The sequence below is a fragment of the Gymnoscopelus braueri genome (assembly GCF_963280865.1).
Source record: "Gymnoscopelus braueri genome assembly, chromosome: 10".
NCBI classification, from domain to species: domain Eukaryota; kingdom Metazoa; phylum Chordata; class Actinopteri; order Myctophiformes; family Myctophidae; genus Gymnoscopelus; species Gymnoscopelus braueri.
Window position 1 is genome coordinate 29325606 of NC_137611.1, and position 23638 is coordinate 29349243.

The following is a 23638-nucleotide window of genomic DNA, read 5'->3' on the forward strand; positions in this document are numbered from 1 at the left end:
TAGAAGCAATGCTACAAAAACATCTAACCTACTCTACGAGACATAACACACATATAAACATGCACTTGTTGACTGCTGTTCACTAAGAATAAGATTGTAAAGGCTTTGTGTAAACAGTACATGTAGCTCTAAAAGATGGCAGCCCTTCACTTCCTGTTGTTATTGGGTGAAGGCTACTGTAATTAACATGCTAGATGACCCCAATCACTAGTATAATGTCCATTCACATACACCTGGTATTATATTTTATATCTTGTGATCAAGAATCTTGAGATGATTTGCCATCTCTCAAATGTTAAATGCTATTTGTTTGGAGTGCATTATACATACCCAGAAACCCCAGAATGATAACAAAAATAAATGAATTGACCCTATATTTTTGTTTCCACCATTGTATCACCAGTATAAGTAAATTTAATATTTAGATCACATTAAATCTGACAGTCATCTGACAAATGACAAGAGGCATTAACATGTTATGAAGAGCCCTAAACTGGGCTGTACATGAGAGGCTGATTTTACAAAACATCATACAGATGAGGAGATAACCATTAGGATAAAGGATTAACCTTATATGCATGTCCTACAGGGTATAGAGCAAGTGATGGATTTGCCACAGTCCAGCAAAACAATTGGCAAGATGTTGATCCAGGAAAAAAGAAAAGAAAAAAGACTATCAGTGTTCTATTAAATCAATGTCAATAAATAAGGTGTCTTTGTGCCTGGCTGAGAATTGTGTAATATGTTGTACCGTGGACTGAGAAGTCCAAAGCTGTGTGAACCATACTATGGTACAGTATGTTGTTAAACCACATTATAATCATATTAAAAGAAGAAAAAAAATAAAAAAAATAATAATACATCAATATGCTAGCAATATCTAGCAAACAAAATTAAAATCAATTGAAAACAAAAATGAAGAAAGGATTTTATACGGTGGCTGACCTGCCACCAGTGAATGGAATGTAAATGTGTATTGCTTTGTTTTAGTGCTGTGATCAAGTGTTAACCTGAATCATTTAAGGCACAGAGAAGGAATGGCCTGAAAATTACTAATCTAATTGAAAAAAATATTAAAAATAAAAAGTATTTCTTCTTTTAAAAGGAAAAAAATACTGAAAACATAACAAATAAGAGAGTTGATCCATAGTTGATTGGAGACAGAAGGACGGACAGGTAGCCAATGGAATGAACAGACTTCTTGAACTAGATGTCATCCTATAAGCCCATTCGGATACTCTGAATAATCTGGAAGATGGCTGTGGAGAAAAGAAACAAAAGATGGATAGGGATGTCACGAACATGACATTTCACTTGACGATTAATTGTCTAATTAATTGCGATTAATGATTTAATTGTGTTTTTGGCATTGAATATTGGAAAACATTGCACAGAGCAGATATGCCAAATAACTTATATAAAAATAGAAAGAAATGACTGATATATTTAATAACGTTATACAAAAAAAATCTACTTGCTCACAACGCATCGCATCACGATGATTTGTGAGCTCATAGATCTGTTATTTCCACTATTTGGGGGAAAATGTATTTTTCAACATAGAACAATTATGACAATTATGCAAAATAATTGAGATTATCTGAAATAATTGCAATCAGACGATTATGTAAAAATTGTGAGTGACTAAAGATGGAGATACAACAGTTCAACAAATCCAAACTCAATAAATACACCAAATCTGCCACTTTAATTGAATCCGTGCTAAACTACATTAGAATAGTTGCACCACTGTCCAATCAAAATATATGCAATAATCATTAATAATTTCACGATTTTCTAAAAATATTTGCAACTTTTGTCTGGAAACATATGCATGCCCCTTTGGACACTTGTGAGCTGTATACAGTTCTTTAGATTTAAATTATTATAGTAAAATATGAGTAATACAATGACAGGACAACCATATACTGTAAGTGTGAATCGATAAGTGTTGTTAAATACGCATTTTAAGTGATCTGGTTCAAATCGTACAATGTTATCATCCGAATGAGAGAAAAATCCCTCAGCATGACAACACAGCAGCCCACAGAATGTTCACTGAATGGTTTCACCAGCATCAAAAACACCGTTAGACAATAGAATAGAAATAGTTATCATGGGGAAATAAGCAGATCAAAGAAACCAAAACCCAAGATACAGTCTTAAAAAAATATCCCGACAACAAAAAAGTAAAAACATCACGACAAGAGCTTCAAATACATATTCTTCTAGTAGTCCACATACAGGCAAGAATGTCCAAAACTGCAATTTATGACCATACAAAATTGTCAACAAGGAGATTCCAGACCAGGACATTCTAGTTTCAAATCTGAACCCACAATCCTCTCTATAACCTCTTTTTGTGGTCTCTGATTGTTTATACTGCTGCCAGACCACAGTGACCATACGGTACATGGTCTACTCTGGGGCTACGTGACCCAGAGCAGAAACTCTGGACACACAGTCACATACACAGTCAAGTGCTTAGTATTACTTTAAAACATCATTACCTCAAGTCAACATAATTGCAACTTATAAATGAAACGCAGGGTATTTTGCTGTTAACAATAAATAAATAAAAATATAAAAAACATAACATAACAAAGTTGAGTTGGGAAGAGTCACCCCTAAATGGCAAAACTGAAAACAAATAAAGAGACTATCAAAGAGATAATCTGAGTTCCAGCAGCCCAACAGGCAGCCAACACTCATCCAAATGTGGATGTCCTTATGTAGACTTTGCTGAGGTGGGCAAACATGTTGGACAATGCAAACACACGTGTACAGAACCACCTTGCTTGGAAAGATTAGGACTACTACCAACATAGGAAAGAATAGCAACGTTCAGCAGCACTTGGAGGCTCTGTTCCGCTAGTCCCTAAACTCTAACTTGATAGGGAAGAGAAAATGAACTGCTTCACTTCATTGTTAAAATATGCACTTTAGAAAAAAATATGTAATCATAAAGGTCCTAGCAAATATAAAAATGCAACTGTTTGTGGGCATGCTGTGTTTGTGACGTGTGTTGGCTGACCATGAAAATGTCACGAGAGAAGGAGATAAGGTGCTCTCATCTAATCATGTTGTGTTCCTGACAAGGGCAAAGCGGCAGATAAACTCAAAATACCTGTGTGAATGCCAACACCTGATCTTTTGGTCATTCTAAAAGAAAAATATGTTTTAATTGAGCAAGATAGTGGAAATAACTGGGAAGTAAAGAATGCTACGCCTCCGGCTCCTACCTCTAATCTCTTCTTTATTTACAGTTTCTGTCCTCAATGCCTTCAATCCTCAATATCCACACCATCAGTCACTAGATATTTACAGGGCAGGCTGCAGTTACAGTTGAGTTTTTCTCACCAACACACAACTATCAAGTAGCCTATCACTGCAATTACTATATTGTCTTGTACTTACCGTATGCAAGGGAAACAAGGGGACTGGCATACTCATTTGTTACATTAGGGCACCCAAAAAGTCACTATATACTTTTTTGCATGAGTTGCATCAACAGTCAAGTTGAACAGAAAACAGCAACTAGCAGATTTAATTATGTTTTTATTCTTCTGGTCAGTATTAATTCAAGTTTCACACTCACCTGAGCCACAAACGACAAAGATGAACAGGGCCAGAAGCCAGGGTCCCACAGCCACTTTGTCATCCTGAGTGGTTCTCTGCAACACACACACACACACACACACACACACACACACACACACACACACACACACACACACACACACAGTAAGAGATGACACCAATTTACATAGATCATGTCAACATAAAAAACGTGCAGCTATATGTACTATCATTATAAATCAGTGACATATGGAATGGGGAGAAGATTATATCGATCACACACACACACACACACACACACACACACACACACACACACACACACACACACACACACACACACACACACACACACACACACACACACACACATCAAGTTCCTATGAAATCATACAGCACAGAGGTTTTCAACCCTTTGCATATCAAGGTCCATTCTACTATTCGGCATTTGAAGATTTAAAGATCCAACTCTGCATCATTTAGCTGGGGACCACCTGGAACCCCCTCAAGGACCACTGGTGGTCCCCGGACCACTGGTTGAGAACCACTGTCTGGCAGGTTCAAGCAGAAAAACAGACAGTTCTTGAATGAACGGTTCAGTACCGTCACATTTATATCTAAATCATAGCACAGGGACGTGTGATGATAACGTTACCGTGGATTTGACGACGTTGCCTCTTTGTGTGATGTTTTTGCTGTGTTTCTCGTTGGCCATGCGGATCCTCTGTTTGGCGACCATCTTTCAATGCAGTTGTTTTTCTTTATATCTGGTTAAAAATAAACGACTCCGTGCCTGTAAAGGGTCTTCTTTGCTGCCGATACTTACTTTAGTTTCAAAGTAAAGCACAGAGACAGATGAGGAAAGGCAACGGGTTACTAGTGCTACGTAGACAACAGTGACCCCGCCCACACCGGAAGAATTCTTCTTTTTTTTCTCCTTGTAACTCAAAATCTTTATTCAAAATCGTTCAAGACAAATTACAAGGTGTAGACTTAAAGGAGGAGTTCACCCAAAAAATGACTTATTTTCTATCAATTGCACACCCTATGAAGCCTTGAATCCATGGATTCTTTTTTGTTTTTGTCGCATTCCTAAGCTAATAATTTGATTCCCGTCTCCTACCGGCTAATGTATCCGGTAGGAGACACAAAGTAGATTATTTGTGTCTCCTACCGGAAATACACACAGTCATCAAATTATTGTCTTAGGAATGCCACAAAAACAAAAATAAATCCATGAAATCAAGGCTTCATGGGGTGTGTAATTGATAGAAAATAAGTAATTTTTTGGGTGAACTCCTCCTTTAAGACAAAACATAATTAAACAAATTTAAAACAATAACATTAACGCCATAGATTATTACAAGCAGAAATCCCCCCTCCCCATACAGTTGTTGATTGTATCTGTGCTGTCCTTTATGTATGTGGGTTTGTATGTGGGTTTGTATGTGGTGAGGGGGGGGGGCTGTATGTGAATGTGTACTTTTGTGAAAAATTGAAAATAAAAATAAAATATATTTAAAAAAATTATAACAAGCCAGTTGTTACAACTGTTATAGCCCTGATACATGACAGTCATGACTCATGGTTGAACTTCAACCTGGTGTTTGCATTTTCACCATTACAACCCGTAGCCTACATCTACATAAACGTTCAAATTTCAAATATAAAGAAATTACCCCTTGGCCACGGATGTTAAGATTCTGTAAAAATTGATTACATCTATTTTGTTTTTATTTGTATATTTTTGATGTAACATGATTGCACAATGCACATTGTGTTTTCTTGCTCCATTTATTTCCTCATTCATCCTTCATCCCGATTCAATATTGGTCGCGCTGTGATTGGCTTGTTGGTTGTCATGGTAACTGCTGAACTCAACGTTGATGAATACACCATATTTTGAGGAGACTTCATTGGCCTACTTTTTTAAATGAATAATACAAATATAATTGTAATAATGAGCCTATTTGGTTAAACAAGATAGTCTGTTTATATAACATCTCTGCTTATATGCGTTTTTAGGCTACCGTCTGACTCTTGACTGAGCATCTTTGAATTGTAACATGACAGGCGACAAGAATGGTCAGCAGAGGGCAGCAATGCTGCGTCGACCCATATACTGTCAACCCTGGGGTTTTATAGCAGCCGCCGGCCAAGGGGTGAGCTACTAAAATATATTCCACTAACAACCTCAGATGCTATGGGAAGCCACTGCTTCCTGCCGCCCAAAGTGCCTGGCAGTATGCCATTGCTGCTGATGATCCCAGGGTCCTCTGCCCAGATGAACATGGTCGCTTTGGAGCAGTGCTTTGGAGCAGTGATTCGGTTGGCCTGCATTCCAGAATGAAGCCAAGGAACAACTGTCTCCCAGGACACAGGGCACAGTTACCCTGCATTCTCTTGCCCGAAACAAGAGGAATTTGCCATCCATGCCGGTCAGCCCTGAGATTTGGAGGTCAGGGGTTCAATATCTGGCATAGTCTTACCAAAGACTATACAAATGGTACACAATGCCTCCTGCATGCATTGATTGATTGACAGAATACTTTATTAACAGTTTGCAAATAGTATACAGTGATACACTGCTAAAAGGATCACACAAAAAGCCCTGAGGGCTTGTTTCCATTGTGGTCCTGTGTATTCAACTCATCAAGACATTTAAAGACACTATAATATACAATAATATACAAGACATCATCAACAGTAGTAGCAATAAACATGTACAGTAAACAGTTGGGGGGGGGGTCATTTCTGGTGTTAAGCTTAGAATACTTTTCTAGGACAGTTACAAATTGCAGACAGGTGCTCTTTTATTCAGCATGAAGGGTTGAATTGGGGGTGAGTCCCTTCGTGCAACACACTAGCATGTCCAGGTAGTGTGTTGGGTTCTTAATAGCCATGAAGAATGTTTTGGGGATTCATGTTTTACGTTGTTTTATGTTGTATAATGTATTCACCATTTGGCTTTTATTTGATGTGTGTTAAATTTAGGGGATGATATCACCCCTATATTTGAAGGGCAATGCTTGTATATCAAGCTGCATTAGGCCAGTGGTTTTCAACCCGTGGGTCAGGACCCCCAGGGGGTTCCCATATGATTTTAAGATAAAATGACAATTTAATACCTTTAAAAAAAAACTGCATAGAAAAAGTAATCAACAAACTATACAATAAAAAATGGTCAAACATTGGCCAAATTGTCAAATAATATAAGAAGGAGGCAAAAATTGAAAAGAATAGCCGATCTACAAGCTCACAACGCCTCGCAATGCAAGGCGGTGTGAGCTTGTAGATCTGCTATTTTCACAATATTACTGTTGTTACAATTTTCTTACCTCTCTACGTTCAGACCATCTCCACAAGCATGTTCACCTGTTTGGCCCAGAAGCAGAATGGGCAATGCACATAATACGGGCCTCCAACTGGGCTTCGACTGCTCTGGCCTGCGTAAGACAAGCATTGTGCATGGGTGGAGGAGGAAACAGCTGAAGAAGAGACAGTAGTACAGAGGTTGGCTCCAGTTTCACCTGCTAGTCATGAAAGGTGCCTAGGTTGCAGAAGCCAAGGCAACGCCCCCAGCCTGGCTGCTACTGAGTGAGCCCTGTGATGAGGTCAAGAGCTGTTAGTAACAACACTTGGAGGAATAGAGCAAGCTGGTAGCTATAGCATTTTTCAGGGGTCCTTCAGGGGGTTCCAGGGGTCCCAGCCAAATGAGTCACATTACATAGTGACTGCACCTGTTTCATTTAACCCTATATTTATTTGCATCTGTGATTTGTGTTAATTAGTTCAAATGTCTGTTATTGTTTTTCATTATATGTATTGTATTTTACAACTATACTTGTTTTCATGCTGTAATCAGGGCGTCCTTGAAAAAGAGAGCTTGCTCTCAATGGGCTTCCCTGAATAAATAAAGGAAAAAGAAAGAAAGAGTCGTTTAACTTCAAACAGCTATTTTCTCAGGGCAGCAACCTGGGGAAGAGTTAGCATACTTGAAACACGTTGCTGAGTAGTCTGTAAGGTTTTGTTGCTATATATATAGCAACATACGTTTTTCAGAAAACTGTTCGGATTTAGAAGGCGTTTTTAGAATCGGCCTCACTACAATGACAATGGGTTAATGTCATTGTAATTCAATCCACCTTTATTATTACAATATGGAAAATACTATGAATGACTGTTCTAACAATTTCAATATGACCTAAATTATATACTTCTCATGTACAATTTACACACTTAATTTAATTTCAAGCAAACTATCTTTGCATATCAGGGTCCCTGGACCTAATCATGGACCGAAAAGTACATTTTCGGTAGGCCTATGTGACATGATATTATTAGAAAATACCTCATTTAGAACAAAGCTTGAAACTCCAACTTTTTATTCAGATGTGAATGTTTCACCCAGGAACTTCTTCAGTTAACAGCAGGTGACTGACACATCCTTATATGGGCATAGTCACATGTCCCGCAGTCTTGTAGGAATAACATGTCATTGTCAGTGAGTCACACAATACATTCAGCCAAATGACTATTTATACTGTTACTGTACGTCCTGACTCCTGTCGTGCTGTCCCGTTGCCAGCAGAGAGCGCCCTTGTATCATGAATTTACAATTGATTCAACGATTCCAAAACTGTGTCATCGCTTGTGGCAAGTTCAGACATAGGTCACACATACAGAATCAGATTAGGCTACTGTCGCATTTCAACACAGAAACGTTAATAATACATGTGTTAATTTTGTTGGCCTATATAGGCCATGGCACCCAGTTACAAAACAGAGAAAATATTTAGCAAGTCTTTGTACAATTCGCTGTAATGTATTTGTTCAAATAATTAAGAAACGTATGGGTATACCGTTGTAGATAGGCTATGCTGTACAGAAATGTGGTTTTCAGAATGTCAATTCAGATAGACGCTGCATTGTCACCCCCCCCCCCACACACACACACACACTTTTAAATAAAAGAATACATAAATAAATAAAAGATAAATTAATGAATGATAACCTAATAACCTATTACGCACTCACCCCCCAAAACTAAAACATGTCTATAATATTTCCAGAAATCGTCATCTATTATTATCCAATCCATCCATTTGAAAATACATAATTTCCATCGTCGGTGCATTAATATCCATCTCCATCTCGGTCTGCAAGACAGCAGCTCAACCAGCTGAAGTATAGTAGCCTAAAAGCTGAATAAATGCAGTTCAACCTTCACTCGGCTGTGTGTAGACTCTCTCTCTCTCTCTCTCTCTCTCTCTCTCTCTCTCTCTCTCTCTCTCTCTCTCTCTCTCTCTCTCTCTCTCTCTCTCTCTCTCTCTCTCTCTCTCTCTCTCTCTCTCTCTCTCTCTCTCTCTCTCCTTTTACTACACATGTGGGCAGATGCCCCCCCCCTCTCTCTCTCCTTACCATGAATGAACAAGCTCTCCAAGTCCCTCTTGCGTGTCAGGGACAGTTGCGTGCGAAGGGCACGTGAGGTCAATGCGACCAATGAATCCGCCACCTGAAACACACTACTCTGGCCGTCTATAAAACACCCAACCCGGCATCTTTTACCAATGGCTCCGATTTGATCCAAGAAAACGTAGATACAAAAATAACTGCTAGATTTACTTCTGTAACTCTGTAAACCTACTTCAAAAAGCTGGACACCGCAACACGTTTCGGTGAGTCAATATTGCCTAATTACTGATATCTAACTGCTGAGTGGCCACTCCACTTGCTTACACATACATAGCCTACTAATTATGCAGAATGTTATATATATATATATATATATATATATATATATATATATATATATATATATATATATATATATATATATATATATATAATATATATATACAACAATAGTTGTTTTCATTACTGTCCCCATTGTTTCTTATTGACTCTTCCCCACTGCCAATCAAGGCATCCATGCAATAATTAAATCTGGTGTATTTGAATGGTTTCTATGATTTATGATGTGACAGTGTGCGCGCATGTGTGTTTAGCCATGATATTACTTAGTTTAATAATATTTATGACTTTAATTACTAATTTTTTTGCATCTATCCACATGTGTTCAGATGATGATTCCACCAGGAGCAGGAGAGTGTCTCTATGCTGGCCGGAAGAGGAGGAAACCTGTCCAAAAACAGTTGAGTTTCTTGCTCTTATACTCTTTGTAGCATTTATTGACTGCCTCAAGCAGTACACAGCTTTTGTTAAAACTCTGTGTATGTTCATGAGCTTTGTGGTGAGTCTAAAACCTTTCAACAGAAACCTGTTGGTTGTTACAGTAGCCTAATTATCATCCTCCTCCTTATATTGACACCAATGTTTACTAACACTAACAGTTGCAACTGGTTAGCCATACATAAACCTATACTTCTATGTATGATAGCAGCTGTAATAGAGAAACTATTGACAATATATCTTTACTGATGACAAGAGCTGGAGAAGGGAGAGGTGATAAAGAAATACAAGAGAAAATAAATGCAATTGTGCACACATTTAGACATACAAAACAGGCCTACAATAAATGTGTAAATCAAACACAAGACATGCAGACAACATAACCAACATACTCTTGGGGGTGAGAATGCGTTGACTTAATTCACACCCCATGAAGCCTTGAATTCATGGAGATTTTTTCTCCATGAATTCAAGGCTTTATGGGGTGTGTATAGAAAATAAGTAATTTTTTGGGTGAACTATTCCTTTAACAGAGCATCTACATAGCTTACATAGCAGTCAGGGAAGAGACCTCATACAGTATAACCATACTTCAACTTTTATGTTTTTTTATGTTACTTTTAAATTTATGTCATACTCCATCATACAAGAGTGTTGCACATAAGTAGTGAAAATAGCAGATCTACGTGACCGTCGCTGCGTTGTGAGCTTGTAGATTGTTTTATTATATTTAATTAAACAATATTTATTATATTTAAAAATATATATATAATAAAAAAGGAGTACTTTTGGACAGGTTTCCACCCAACAGCAGCAATATGCTAAAGAACATAACACTTAAATTATCTTTATGTATAGTTGAGATTTTTTAGATGGAATGCACCAGTTATTAGAATAATGGTTATTATTATTATTATTATTATTATTATTATTATTATTATTATTATTATGTCTACTTGATTAATGTATGTCTTGATCCAATTAACTTTCTTGACTTTAACAATAGAGTAGACAATATTTAATTTGTTGCACCAATAAAGAATTGTCAGCTTAATGATTTCAGAACCGTAGATGTTCAATAATACTATTCAATACCACTTTAATGCTGCTTATAACATCATTAGTAATCTTTTGGCTACTTATTTTTAACTTTAATTTACTAGCATGCAAAATTATTCTGCTAAATACCTAAATTCATTTTTCAGATTGATTCTAATTTAGCAAGACTCCAAGAGTTAATTAAACTTTAGCATTGGACCTAGGTACAATTTATTTTATACTATACAAGATAAATGAATACTCTGGATTTTACTGTGATCTCATTACTGTGTGTAGGCCAAAGTATTGTAAAAGTATCATTCTTCTAACACACAACTATAGCCAAAGACATGAATGTGATATATAGCTTTAAAGTTGGGCTCAGGCTCTCGGAATAAATACAAACATTTAACCTAATCAAAATCAGTCTGTTATTTGCTAGCAGTGCCCTAATTCAATGGCTTTCAAATTCTTTCATGTCAAGGACCCCCAAGATTTGTTTTTAAAATATTCAGAAATATCAAAACATCTCTATCAAAAAAAAAAGCAGATCTACAAGCTCGTTGTGAGCTTGCTGGGGACCCCCTGGATCCTCAGGGACCCCTGGGGGTCCCTGGACCCCACTTTGAGAACCACTGCCCTAAGTGATTAAAATGTCATATTATGTTTTATTTTATTGTATTTTGATTGCATCATAGCAGAGACTGGGTTCAAATCCCAGGTAGGACGTAAAAGTTATTTAAAGATTTTTTTCCTTCATTTTTTCCCCTAATATATTTAGACAGTACAGCAGAGGTAGACAGGAACGAGAGGGCAGAGAAAGTGATTGACATGTGACACAAGTCACAAGCCTCATTTGTAGATAATTGGTTGATTTGTCAGGTTGTGTGTACATAGTACATGTGAAATCAATAAGGAATCACAGCATTCATTCAGATACCAATACGCCTCTCTCAGATTCAATGTTTTCTTTTTTTTCTTTTAACACTGTAATAATGGTTCTTTATTGATAGTTGTCACCATTGTAAAGGAGGAATCTTTAAATGTGCCCCCAAGGCTTAAAAGGTCTGTATTCATTATAGGTATGAAACCTCTTTTGCAAGTGAGACCTGGCCAAGATAGGGCCAAAGCAGTAGGCCTACATCAAATTACAAAAAAACAAAAAAAAAACAAAGAGTGCAACAAACCTTTGTGGAAAAAATGCTTATTTTTCAAGTGTCAACTTAGAACATCTATTCTGCTAAATAAACTCCTCAGTGTTCTTTTTTTTTTATTATTAACTCTGGGGGTTTATAATTTTCTCACATATTAAAACATCTTCGACATTTTTCAAGAAAAAAAAAGCAGATCTACAAGCTCGTTGTGAGCTTGCTGGGGACCCCCTGCAAACCAGTGCTCACACCAGATGTGAGCACTGGTTTCCACTGACATTTTTAGGCTCCTGTTGCAGTGAAGTTATATTGTATAGTTCTTACTACTTTGTATGTCGTGCTAGCTCCTGATCTCTCCCTCTCTCTGTCCCCCCCCCCCCCCCCCCCCATCCATACCAGGAAGTCTTCGGCATCCACTGTGAAGACCAACCCGTCCAAACGGCACAGGGACCGTCTCAACGCAGAGCTAGACCGGCTGGCCAGTCTGCTGCCCTTCACCCCAGATGTGATCTCCAAGCTGGACAAGCTGTCTGTCCTCCGCCTCGCTGTTTCCTACCTCCGTGTCAAGAGCTTCTTCCAAGGTGGGCAGTGACACACCGTGAAAATCTGAGTGTACAAATGTAACCAAATCGACCCTTAAGCACTTACTTGAACCCCAGGCATCCCTATCCCTATTCTGGGGGGAACGTTCGGCAGAAATAGCAGACTGACTGACGGGTTTGTATGACTGACTGTTTATTAGGAACTTAATAAGAAAAGGGCTGGAAAAGAAAGGTCAGCAAGTACAGTTGCAACTCAGGTCCGTTTTACTAAGGGTTTAAACTTTAAGTGGTCCAACTGGTAACATTTATACACTCTCAGTTACAAATGGATAAACTATCACTGAGGATTTTATTGTGTGTGTGTGTGTGTGTGTGTGTGTGTGTGTGTGTGTGTGTGTGTGTGTGTGTGTGTGTGTGTGTGTGTGTGTGTGTGTGTGTGTGTGTGTGTGTGTGTGTGTGTGTGTGTGTGTGTGCGTGCGTGTGTGTTAGGTTGAGTGTGGGTGTCGTTATACCATATACTAAATGGAACTTGGTGTGTTCGCAACAGGCTGTTGAATTGCAAGCAAATGTCCACTTATACAAACTGCAACTTGAGGTCTGTTGGTTCAGTGACGCTCCACACCAGATGGGGGAGCTTGCAGGTGACGGTTGGAGGAGGCAATCTGACTGTATATTAGGGACTTTACAGGGAATTAACCCTTTAGAAAAGGTCAGCAATTGTCTCTACATGACCTAATAACTGTAAATACTGGGGGAAATTGGTCAAGGTCAAAGGTCACAAAATCGGTCAAAATAGTTTTGGCTATAATTCCATAAAAGTCCACTTTAATTGAAACTCACCCAGTATGTCTTCTGTTTGAAGGGGACTGTGATTTGTGAGCACTTGTTCTCTCTCTTCATATGTCTCTCTACCCACTGGTGTGTGTCATTTCTTGTCTAGTGTCTGCCTGGTAATTGTACAGATTGGGCTGTCACCAAAACAGAGACCTAAGTAACTGACTTGCTACTACAGCAGACAGTCTAGGCGTCTGCTATGACGCTCAACAGGAACAGAGCTGAGAGAACACTGCGTGTGTGTGTCTGTCTGCCTGTGAAATCCACCACATGAGCTCTTTGTTGACCTTAACACTATTGTTAAGGTCTTGTCTTACACAATTACATTGGAGTTAAGAAGGCTGTGTGTGCATGTGTGTGGTGAGCATTTGTGTGCCAGTGTAAATGTGAAGCGACAGCACATTATGTCTGGTTTAATTCAATATCGGGTGCGTGTGTGCGTGCTTGCATGCATGCGTGTGTGCATATGCACGTGTGTGTGTGTGTGTGTGTGTGTGTGTGTGTGTGTGTGTGTGTGTGTGTGTGTGTGTGTGTGTGTGTGTGTGTGTGTGTGTGTGTGTGTGTGTGTGTGTGCACAATGCGCATGCATGTGTAACTGGTGAACTAAATGAAATAAGGGGTAGCAAGTATATTTAAAGTGGCGTTTCTGTTGAAGAGTGACGTGCATGGAGCACCAAAGTGAAACTTTATCGTGGTCACGCCCCTGGTTCAATAGGCCTTACTTTTGAATCAAAAGGTCTCAAGTCCTCACAAACAAAAGACGTAATCCAGTTGCAATCTTCATTTCAAGAATAGTTTTGTGCCACACTAATGGAAAGATGATCCATGAAAAGAAACAACGTTCCAACCTAAAAGTCTTTAACTACCAGTGTGTCATGCCATGCTAATGTTCTTACTTTCCCACCTGATGGGTCGATCACCACTGAAATAATTTAAGACTAGATTTGTGCTTTATCTTTGTTTGGCTCGCCACAGCTCTACTCCATGAAGTAATGTACTATATTCCCCATTGATCTCATTTTTGTTCAGAGACTGTAGGGCAATAGCAACACAGTCAGAGATGTTCAAAAGTTATTGTCACGTGGCGACATTCTCCTTGCATGTTTTGATTTCACAGCTACTGTAAGAAAAACTGGATTTCCTTGTGAAATTTGAGGGGATATTGTGAAATTCAGGAGAGAGATTATTTTTATCGGTACCAGTCGTGGAGTGTAGTGTTGCTATTCAGTAACAATTGCAACAGCTCACCTTGTTAAGCAATTATACTGTATTATACTCTCAAGCTACTCTTAATTATTGTGAGCTTGTTGATGTGCTATTTTCAGTGCGCAACACCGGCACGCAACCAGTATAACTCATTAGCTAGCACTCCACTCTGCATGACCCTGCCAGATGGGAGAGAGACATACTGTAGATAGAAGGAGAGAGAGAAAGACCAAGTGGTTCAGAGTCATGGGCGAGCATGTCAACCATACAATTCAATAATGTGTGAGTCAAACCCTGTCAAGCTTGAGAGAGTTCCAAATCGCCTGTAACTCGTTTATCTAATTTCCACAGCGACTGCCAAATCTGGCTCCAGACAAATCAGTTGTAGTTAGACGTGTTTCAAGTGTTTGGACAAGTATTTGATTGGTTGATTGATTGAATCATTTATTCATACACTTAGCACTAATATGCATCTTGGGAGTTCAGCAAATGCACTGAGGATGTATTGAGCTATCACACAGACCACATTCGGGGGTGGTCAGGGATGCAATCTCTTCGCCGAAAATCGCCAGTGGTGTAAAGTAACTAACTACATTTACATATGTACTCAAGTACTGTACTTAAGTACACTTTTGAGGATTTTTTACTTTACTGGAGTGTTGCCAATTTTCAATACTTTTACTTCTACACCACTACATCTCAGAGGCAAATATTGTACTTTTTACTCCACTACAATTATTTGACAACTTTGCAGATTTGGATTATCATGACAAAACATGCATTAACCACTTCAGCAAAATTACCACACACTTAACAACACGTCGCAAAGCGTGTTGTTATGTGTGTGGTAATTTGCATATTGCAGATTGAGGTGCATTTTGAGATGCATTTTTGATAACAACACGTCGCAAAGCGACGTGTTGTTATGTGTGTGGCAATTTGCATATTGCAGATTGAGATGCATTTTGAGGCGTGAACTGCTATGCATGGGGGCGGATTTGAACCCGGATCCATGCGCTCACAAGGAGCATAGGTCTGTGCACTAACTGGCTCACCCACAAATAGCTGTTTTTCAGTACAGCACACATTGTACTTTCTCAATTGAGCTAAAACAGGACAATAAAATAGAAAAAAAAAACACATTTACATGTAAAACATGTGTATAAATAGAGCCAATAAAAAACATCAAAGCAAAAAACATCTCACATGTGTGATGAAATGTTCTGGTGGTGTATTTAAAGAGTGCTTGCGTGCGAGCAAGGCACATACACATGCGCATGTGCGCCCATGCACGCGCATGTGTGTGGTGGATGTTTGTGTACTGTGCAAGAAAGCTCTCTTCTTTCTAATGAATCCAAACATCTGCATTACTCCATGCTTCAATGTGCCTGACAATCCTATGATATCACATGTGCATATGCATGCAGCTGATTAATAAAACATAGAGCTATCCATAGTGTGCATGGGTCGCAGTCTCATATTTCACACAATGCTCCAGCTTAAAAGGCACCCACGTGCACACAATGCAAATGCATATATTATGTATTTGCTCAGGCTTACTATGCCCTCATAGAGTGTTGGTATTTTGGCCAGGGGGGGATGATGCTGTATAGAGTCAGACAGAGGAGAAAACGATTACTCGTCACGCTATAGCGTGAGGTAGGGATGACCCCAATATGTCACCCACAGGCTGAGGGGCACTGTGCTTGATCTTTTGGCTCTGTGATTAGAACCCAAGCCATTTGGCAACAAGACATGCTTTTGTCCTGAAGCTGGGATTCTGAACATGGACAGGATTCAATGTGCATTGGTACTTATGTACTGGGATGCATGGAAGATGCACCATAATGTTAGATTGTTCAGAAAAGTGGTTTACCCAAAATATCCCATGCAACCTGTTGCATCGCGACATGTTGTGAGCTTATAGATCTACTATTTTTTTTAAACCTTTTTAAATGTTTGTACATTTTAGTAAAAACTTTTTCTTACATCTTTGAACATTTTCGCCTATAATGACATGCCTAAAATAGCAACAGCAGGTTGAAAGCGGTTAAGGAAGGATTATTGCTTAATGCAAACAATATGAATGCGTGACTTCCAACAAAGACACATTTTCCCAATTTAAAGTCTTGGCCTCGTTCGTTTTCGTCAGTTAAGAAACCAATGCAGTTAAATCCTCAGTGTCTATTTGTACACTCTCAGAGTTAAATGAAGACAGGATTGTCCTGTGAATGATTTGAATTTTCAAGTAGTGAGATTTAGGTTTGCAATAATTTGATTTGACTATTGCATGTGAGTTTGACAACAATATATTTTGTCTGACATTTTGATTGCTGGGATGAAATAGGATTGTTACAGCAGATTAACAGTAGAGAGAAGAAAACATCAACTATGTATATTGTGCAAAGTTGCACTTGAGTACTGTACAGAGAATGATTAAGATTGAATTACCATGCAACTGTTTGTGTCTATTAGGGGAGGCATAACATTTACTGCATATTTGAATTTAATGTTATTGTTAAATCCACCAAATAAGTTCCCAGTGACTAGAAAAACAAGATAATATAGTGTAACACAGTCAGTCAATGGCAGATAGGTAAATGACAGTATTTTTTCAAATATTTATGGATGCTTATGAAAAGGCATTTCAATGAAACAGTTGTATAAAACCGTGATGTGAAGATAATAATTTAAAGGAGCTACACCATGAATTTAAAAAAAATATTTGATATTTAATATCATATGGTGTATGTCCCTCAAACCTTTTTCAAAAGGTTTGAGCCTAAATCATCACTCAGATATACTCATCCCAAGTCAATTGTCTCTGGCTTATACAGCACTTTCAGCTGCAATACCAAAACGTCCTCTTGTGCAGGGGGGGGCTACTGAGCAATTCTGTCTGTTAATAACAAAAAATATTTAAAAAAATTATTTAAAAAAAAAAAAAAAATGGAGAAATTCTGCATAAAAAGAAGCATCTAAGAAAAATACAAAATCGAAAAAAAAACACTTTGAACATTTTTTTAACAATTCCACCAAGTGTTTGAGGTGCCTGTTTCACCCACTTCCGGGGGGCGGAGCCAAAATCCGAGCCCGAAGTATTTGTTCGTAGACCCCCACTTAGGGGGGGGTAGAAAATTCGATTCGGGCACTTTTCATTTAACATTGGGTTTGCCATCATTAATGTTTATGACATCATAAACATTTCCATTCTGAGATCGCCTGTTCAGACACGCCCATTCTGGAAATCCATGAAATGAGAAGGAATGACTGAATTAAAAAAAAAACATTTTTTGGGGTACAAGAGACACTGGGGACCCCAAAAAATACAAAAAAATCACACCCTGTGTGAAGTGGGCGGTGTCTTCCTAGCTAACCACAATACTGAATGGAGTCAACCAATATATATGCTTTGATCTGAAAGAGCCACTTAGTGTCAGCATGTGTCTTGCTAGCTAATCACAATACTGAATGGAGTCGATCAATCATGTACAAAAGATAAATACATTTATCTTTTGTAAAACACACTTTATGATGGACAAAACCATAACTTAAAAAAAACCATAATTTGGTTTTTTTTAAGTTATGGTTGCTTATATAGGGCTATGCACATGTGTCATGTGACACTGGCCAATCACAGTCCTGAATAGATTGTGATTGGCCAATCACAGCGCAGGATAATTGTACAAATTTTTTAGGGCCGGTTTCACTGCCCAAGATATTTGTACATTTTTCCAAATCTCACTTATAGGGGCGGTTTCACCGCCCAAAAACAAGAAAAAAGTGATTTTCATGGTGTAGACCCTTTAAGCATTGCATATTAACCCTGAAACACACAGTAGTATCAGTACCGGATGTGGACATAAAAGGGAATGTGAATTAATGTTCAGTACGCTGAATGTTCTCAGGATATGGCTGGCTGATCATTAACACAGCTCTTGTCAACAAACTGTCTTTCATGCCAACTTGAATCCCTTGCTGATGCCCAAGGACCCATGATCCCATGATGGTAGAACACACACACACACACACACACACACACACACACACACACACACACACACACACACACACACACACACACACACACACACACACACACACACACACACACACACACACACACACACACACACACACACACAGACAGACAGACCCTTTGACACGCAGCTCAATAATTAGAATGTGGTGGCCCTCATTGATTCCAACATGTTCAGTTACTGTACATTAAAACACACACACACACACACACACACACACACACACACACACACACACACACACACACACACACACACACACACACACACGCACACACACACACACACACACACACACACACACACACACACACACACACACACACACACACACACACACACACTCAGGCCACATATCGTCGCTGTCGTGTCGGGGGGAAACCTTGTAAGTCCAAAACGGTTACTGTTCAGTGAATGAAAAAAAGAACCTGTGTTCCACTTCCAATGGATCAAATGTAGTTATTATTTAGTTCGTGTAATACTTTTCATTCGTTCAATATTTATAAAACCCACAGACACACAAATCATTTCAATCATAGCATAAATAGCAGCTCACAACGTGTCGTGAGCTTATATATCGACTATTTTTGCTGCTTTTGTGTGACACTGTAGTACGAAGAAGTAGAACATAAGTTGAAATATGGAGATACAAGGTTTCTGCCTGACAGCAACGATATGCAGGCACAGGCATAATATGAATAAGCACATTCAGTAGGCATTCACATGAAAACACCCACCGACCCCCCCTCCCACACACACACACACACACACACACCCTTCCTGATCACTTAGGGGTCAATGCTTGTGAGGTCTTCATCGACTCATACAATACAACCCATCAGCTTGGATGTCAACAGACAGTGGAATCTAATTGCTGAAGGAAGCGACCCAATTAAAGCAGATAAAAGAATTGTCCCGGCCACAGCGATGCTGTCCTTTGTTCCTGTGTGGGACGGCGCCATACAATATGTCTGTCTGAGACATAGACTGTACACCATGGACAAAACAACCATGCAAGTATAGTGAACTTCAAAATTAGTCAGATCAGCAAAACTCCAGCATTCCCGCCATGAGATCAGATGAAATAGAATTACAGTATGATGACACAGCAGCAGAAGAAACTGAGCACATCTTCAGTACAGCCCCACCTGTACCTTCAATGAGTGACATGTAGGGATGCAACCTAGTATTTGCACAATTATGTTCAAACAGTACAATATTATGAATTTGTTAATCTCAAACTTAAGTAAAACAAAATGTATGATATTTGGCACAAGGAAAATAATTTGTAAACTAAAAATTAAAATTAATGATGTTGAGATAGAAAGAGTGTATGAAAATATTTTTTGGGGTGTAATAATTGATGATAAATTAAACTAAAAATCTCATATAGATAATGTAAAAATAAAAATGTCTAATTATTTATTGCAATATTACATAAAACCAAACATATTCTAAATCAGAAGACACTATATATTCATATTACAGAATAGAACTATAAGAATAATAACTAGAACAGATTACTATGAACCAACAAATACACTTTTTATCAAATTGTGCTAATAGCATACAAGGCGCACAATAATCAACTCCCGATCTGCATTCAGAGGCTGTTTGAAGCTAAAGAGACCAGGTATTGGTTGAGGGGAGCTAATATACTTAAGGTAACTAAGGCCAGAACAAATATAAAAAAACAATTTGTTTCTGCAAAAGCAATACAAATATGGAATAACTGTGAAAATTATTAAAAAATATGTAGTTCTATTGGCAAATAGAAATAAAATTAATATGGTAATGAAATATATTAATATAATATGATATGATGATTATATACGCTGCTATAGGAAATATAGTGATGTGTAATTGTTAATTATGCAATTATTTAAAGTATAGAGATATTAGTAATGATAGATTATGCAATTAATCTTCTGTTTTATATAGCTTAGAAATATTATATATTTATGTATTTATATTTATATTTATATAGTATAGAAATATTTTCTTTTTGAATGATTGAGAAGAATACAATTGTTTTTCTGTTTTAAATAGATTATTTAATGCAAGAAGGGTAGGCACTATAAGCTAATAGCTTCAGCCTACGCCTTTTCGGTCAAGCAGTTTTGCGCTGCTTTGTTTTTGTTTTTAATTGTTTTGTCTTTTATTGCATGAAATGTCATATGTGTGTATGGTTAATGACCGAAATAAACTTTAACTAACTAACTAACAGTAACAGCATTTACCCATAATTTGCAATTCTTGTCATGGCTCAATTCGTGAACCACCCCTTAAAGGCGCTGTAAGTCATATATTTTTTGCTAGTATAGTGTTTCTTCAGTAACATGGGTGTCTCTCCAGCTCTTTAGTAGAAAGAAAATACGTTTTCAGCTTGGGACACCAATTTTATCCAGTCAGGAGAGAGATCTCATACAGGATAAACAAGTAAAATTGGAAGTGATGAAACAAAAAGAATTAGCAGACAATATTGGAACTGATACACAAGCTGATAAATGTTCTTTGTGGTGTTCTCTCTCTTGATTGAGTAAAATATGTAACCCACCTGAAAATGTAATTTCTCTTTACTAAAGGGAAAGAGAGACAGGGAGACGCCCTGTTACTGAACAAACGCTCTATAGCAATGATTATATTGGAATATAGAGCTTTAAAGGACAACTCTCTTTTTTTACAACAAGGGTTCTTTTATTAGTTTGAAATGATAATAATTAAAAGACAAGTGTTTAAATCTTTTTTTTTAAAGAGAAACTGCTATAAATCATCTCCGTATGAACTTTTTGGTTGATACCATAGGGCCACAAGGAGCGATATCACTTACAGCACCTTTAAGAAACACTGCTATAAATGATCTCCGTATGAACTTTTTGGTTGATACAAAAGATCCACAAGGAGCCTTTAGTGTCCTTTTGTGCTAGGGGTTGAAGTATGGGGATCGTGTGGTCAGGTATTAGGCCATTTCTTTGTCAGAGCATCAGTGTCTATCCGTGTTAAGATGACGTAGTTTTGGGAGGATTGCATGAATTCGTTAATCTCACAGCTTAGAGATGCCGCGTTCGGAGAGAAAATAATTGATGTGGATAGAGGAGCAGAGGGCAGATGAAAGACAAACAAGACAAACAGAAGAGAAGAGACGGAAAAGAGAAAGACAAATAGAGAAAGTGAAATAAGGAAAAAGAAGAGGTTTGGAAAAACTGCCACGGGATCCATGACACTCTGCAACCAGCTCTGGAAAAGTTTGGAGGGACCATCGTACCTACCGACCCACAGATAGACAGAATGGCTTACACTAGCTGAGGTAGCTGCTAAAAAAGAGACGAAAGAAGGATGACAACATAAAAAATAAAAAAATAAAGGGAGAAACTGATGTCTCACTGTTCAAGTCACTGAACTTAAGCCTTCAATTTATGGTGAAATGGTGGGAAAATAGTTGTAATCACTTCCGTTCCATTCACAGCACATCACAAGTATTTTGCAAACACTTGTGAGCATTTCTGTGCCTGTGAAGCAACTGCAACCAGACGATTCAGAAAGAAAGAAACTTGAACCACAACTGACCTTTCTAACCTCCTCCATGTCCGCTGTGTGTGGGTTTACATGTGCAATGTACCTTTAAGGCTGTGTTTGGTATAGCGTGTATAGCGACAGTACAGTGGGCGAGCGGCTTGCGTGACTCAAACAGACTGAGGTTCTGACCTCAGAGATGCCATGAAAACGATCTGCCGATTAGAGCGAGGCAACACAGGGGACCTGGCAGGCAAAAATGAGCCTGGGGCAAGGGGGAGAGGAGAGGAGACTAGGGAGGAGAGGAGAGGATGAGAGTGGGAGAAGATCACAAGAAATAGGAAAGGTTTGTTAGGATAGAGGGGAGAGAGGTCAATGTGGGAGAGGAGAAATGAAAGAAAGGAAAGGAGAGGAGAGTAGAAGGTTGTTTTTTTGGGGGGGGGGGGGGGGGTTGTCATGAGTAGACAAAAGACTAAGACGAGGGATGCGTGGAAAGAGGAAGAATTGAGAGGAGAAGGAAGAGTCACTGCCATTCTGCCAACTTCCTGGTGACTTTGTCACACATAAATAGACACAGGAAATTGAAAATAAATCTGCTGGTAGATTTTTATATTCTGACATTTTTCTGGGCAGTATAATCCTGTAGCACTGATAACTGTAGCATTGATTTATATATTTGCATTTACTGTAGTGAACAGAGAGAAGCCTTTAGCATAGTTAGACTTAGCTATAAACTAAAGATGAGGATGACATAAATATCCCTCCACTGTGGCCAGGCAGACCAATGAACAACTGTGCAATGAAGTGTACACATCCTCGAGGGAAGCTATAGGCGTAACGTTGTTCATCCAGAATGTATTGTAAAGGTATGATATGATATGGGTGAGCCAGATTCAACCTATGACGTCACAAGTTTGTCTGCCCCGTATCATTATCCATAATTCACATCATCCCATCAATTGATGAGCAGTTAAACAAAATACACTCATTTTGTCAGGGAGTGGGAAGGAGAGTGTCTAATCTAGAACAAGCCATCACAATGCCTCCTTTCTCTGACATGACATACAGTAGTGTCAATAACTCAGGAGGTAGAGCTAGCAGCTTAGGAATTGCAAGGTTCCGGGTTTGATCTCGTCTCCTCCTGGCTCAGTTTCGAATCGGGACGCCAGGGTTAAAGACAAGTGGTTAAGTGTGAATGCATGGGCAGCCAAACAAAAAAACGTTTTGAAGGTTGGTAGATTCAGTGCTATAGTTCAAGGACACATGATTGGAACCTGGGGGCCTACTGTACAGTTAGAGATCAGTTTCTCGTCTTCTTAGGTAAATAACAACTAGAAGGCAACTAGGGCTTTCTGTCAGTTCATGGTGGTAGATGATGGCAGCTGTCCATAAATTCGCATGTGCTTTGAAGGTCAAAGTCAAACTTGACAAGTCAAAGTGTGTGTGTGTGTGTGTGTGTGTGTGTGTGTGTGTGTGTGTGTGTGTGTGTGTGTGTGTGTGTGTGTGTGTGTGTGTGTGTGTGTGTGTGTGTGTGTGTGTGTGT

The 23638-nt window shown here is 38.5% G+C and overlaps 1 protein-coding gene across 1 annotated transcript; it reads right to left on the reverse strand.

Moving 5' to 3' along the window:
• Positions 1–391: 391 nt before the first annotated feature.
• On the reverse strand, positions 392–4480 carry LOC308093037 (stress-associated endoplasmic reticulum protein 1). Its single transcript, XM_080439242.1, has 3 exons — positions 4235–4480; positions 3599–3674; positions 392–1259 (listed from the first exon to the last, which is right to left on the reverse strand). The coding sequence occupies exons 1-3, from the start codon at positions 4316–4318 to the stop codon at positions 1219–1221; spliced, it is 201 nt and encodes a 66-aa protein (XP_080295368.1). The 5' UTR covers positions 4319–4480; the 3' UTR covers positions 392–1218.
• Between the last annotated feature and the right edge of the window lie 19158 nt (positions 4481–23638).

What these genes read in the sequence shown, in the direction of transcription:
- LOC308093037 (XM_080439242.1), bottom strand. Translation starts at nt 4,318, where the DNA reads ATGGTCGCCAAACAGAGGATCCGCATGGCCAACGAGAAACACAGCAAA. An exon ending in GCAACGTCGTCAAATCCACG is followed by an intron (nt 3,675 to 4,234) that starts GTAACGTTATCA and finishes TGTGTGTTGCAG; the next exon opens with AGAACCACTCAGGATGACAA. An exon ending in CTTTGTCGTTTGTGGCTCAG is followed by an intron (nt 1,260 to 3,598) that starts GTGAGTGTGAAA and finishes TTTTCTCCACAG; the next exon opens with CCATCTTCCAGATTATTCAG.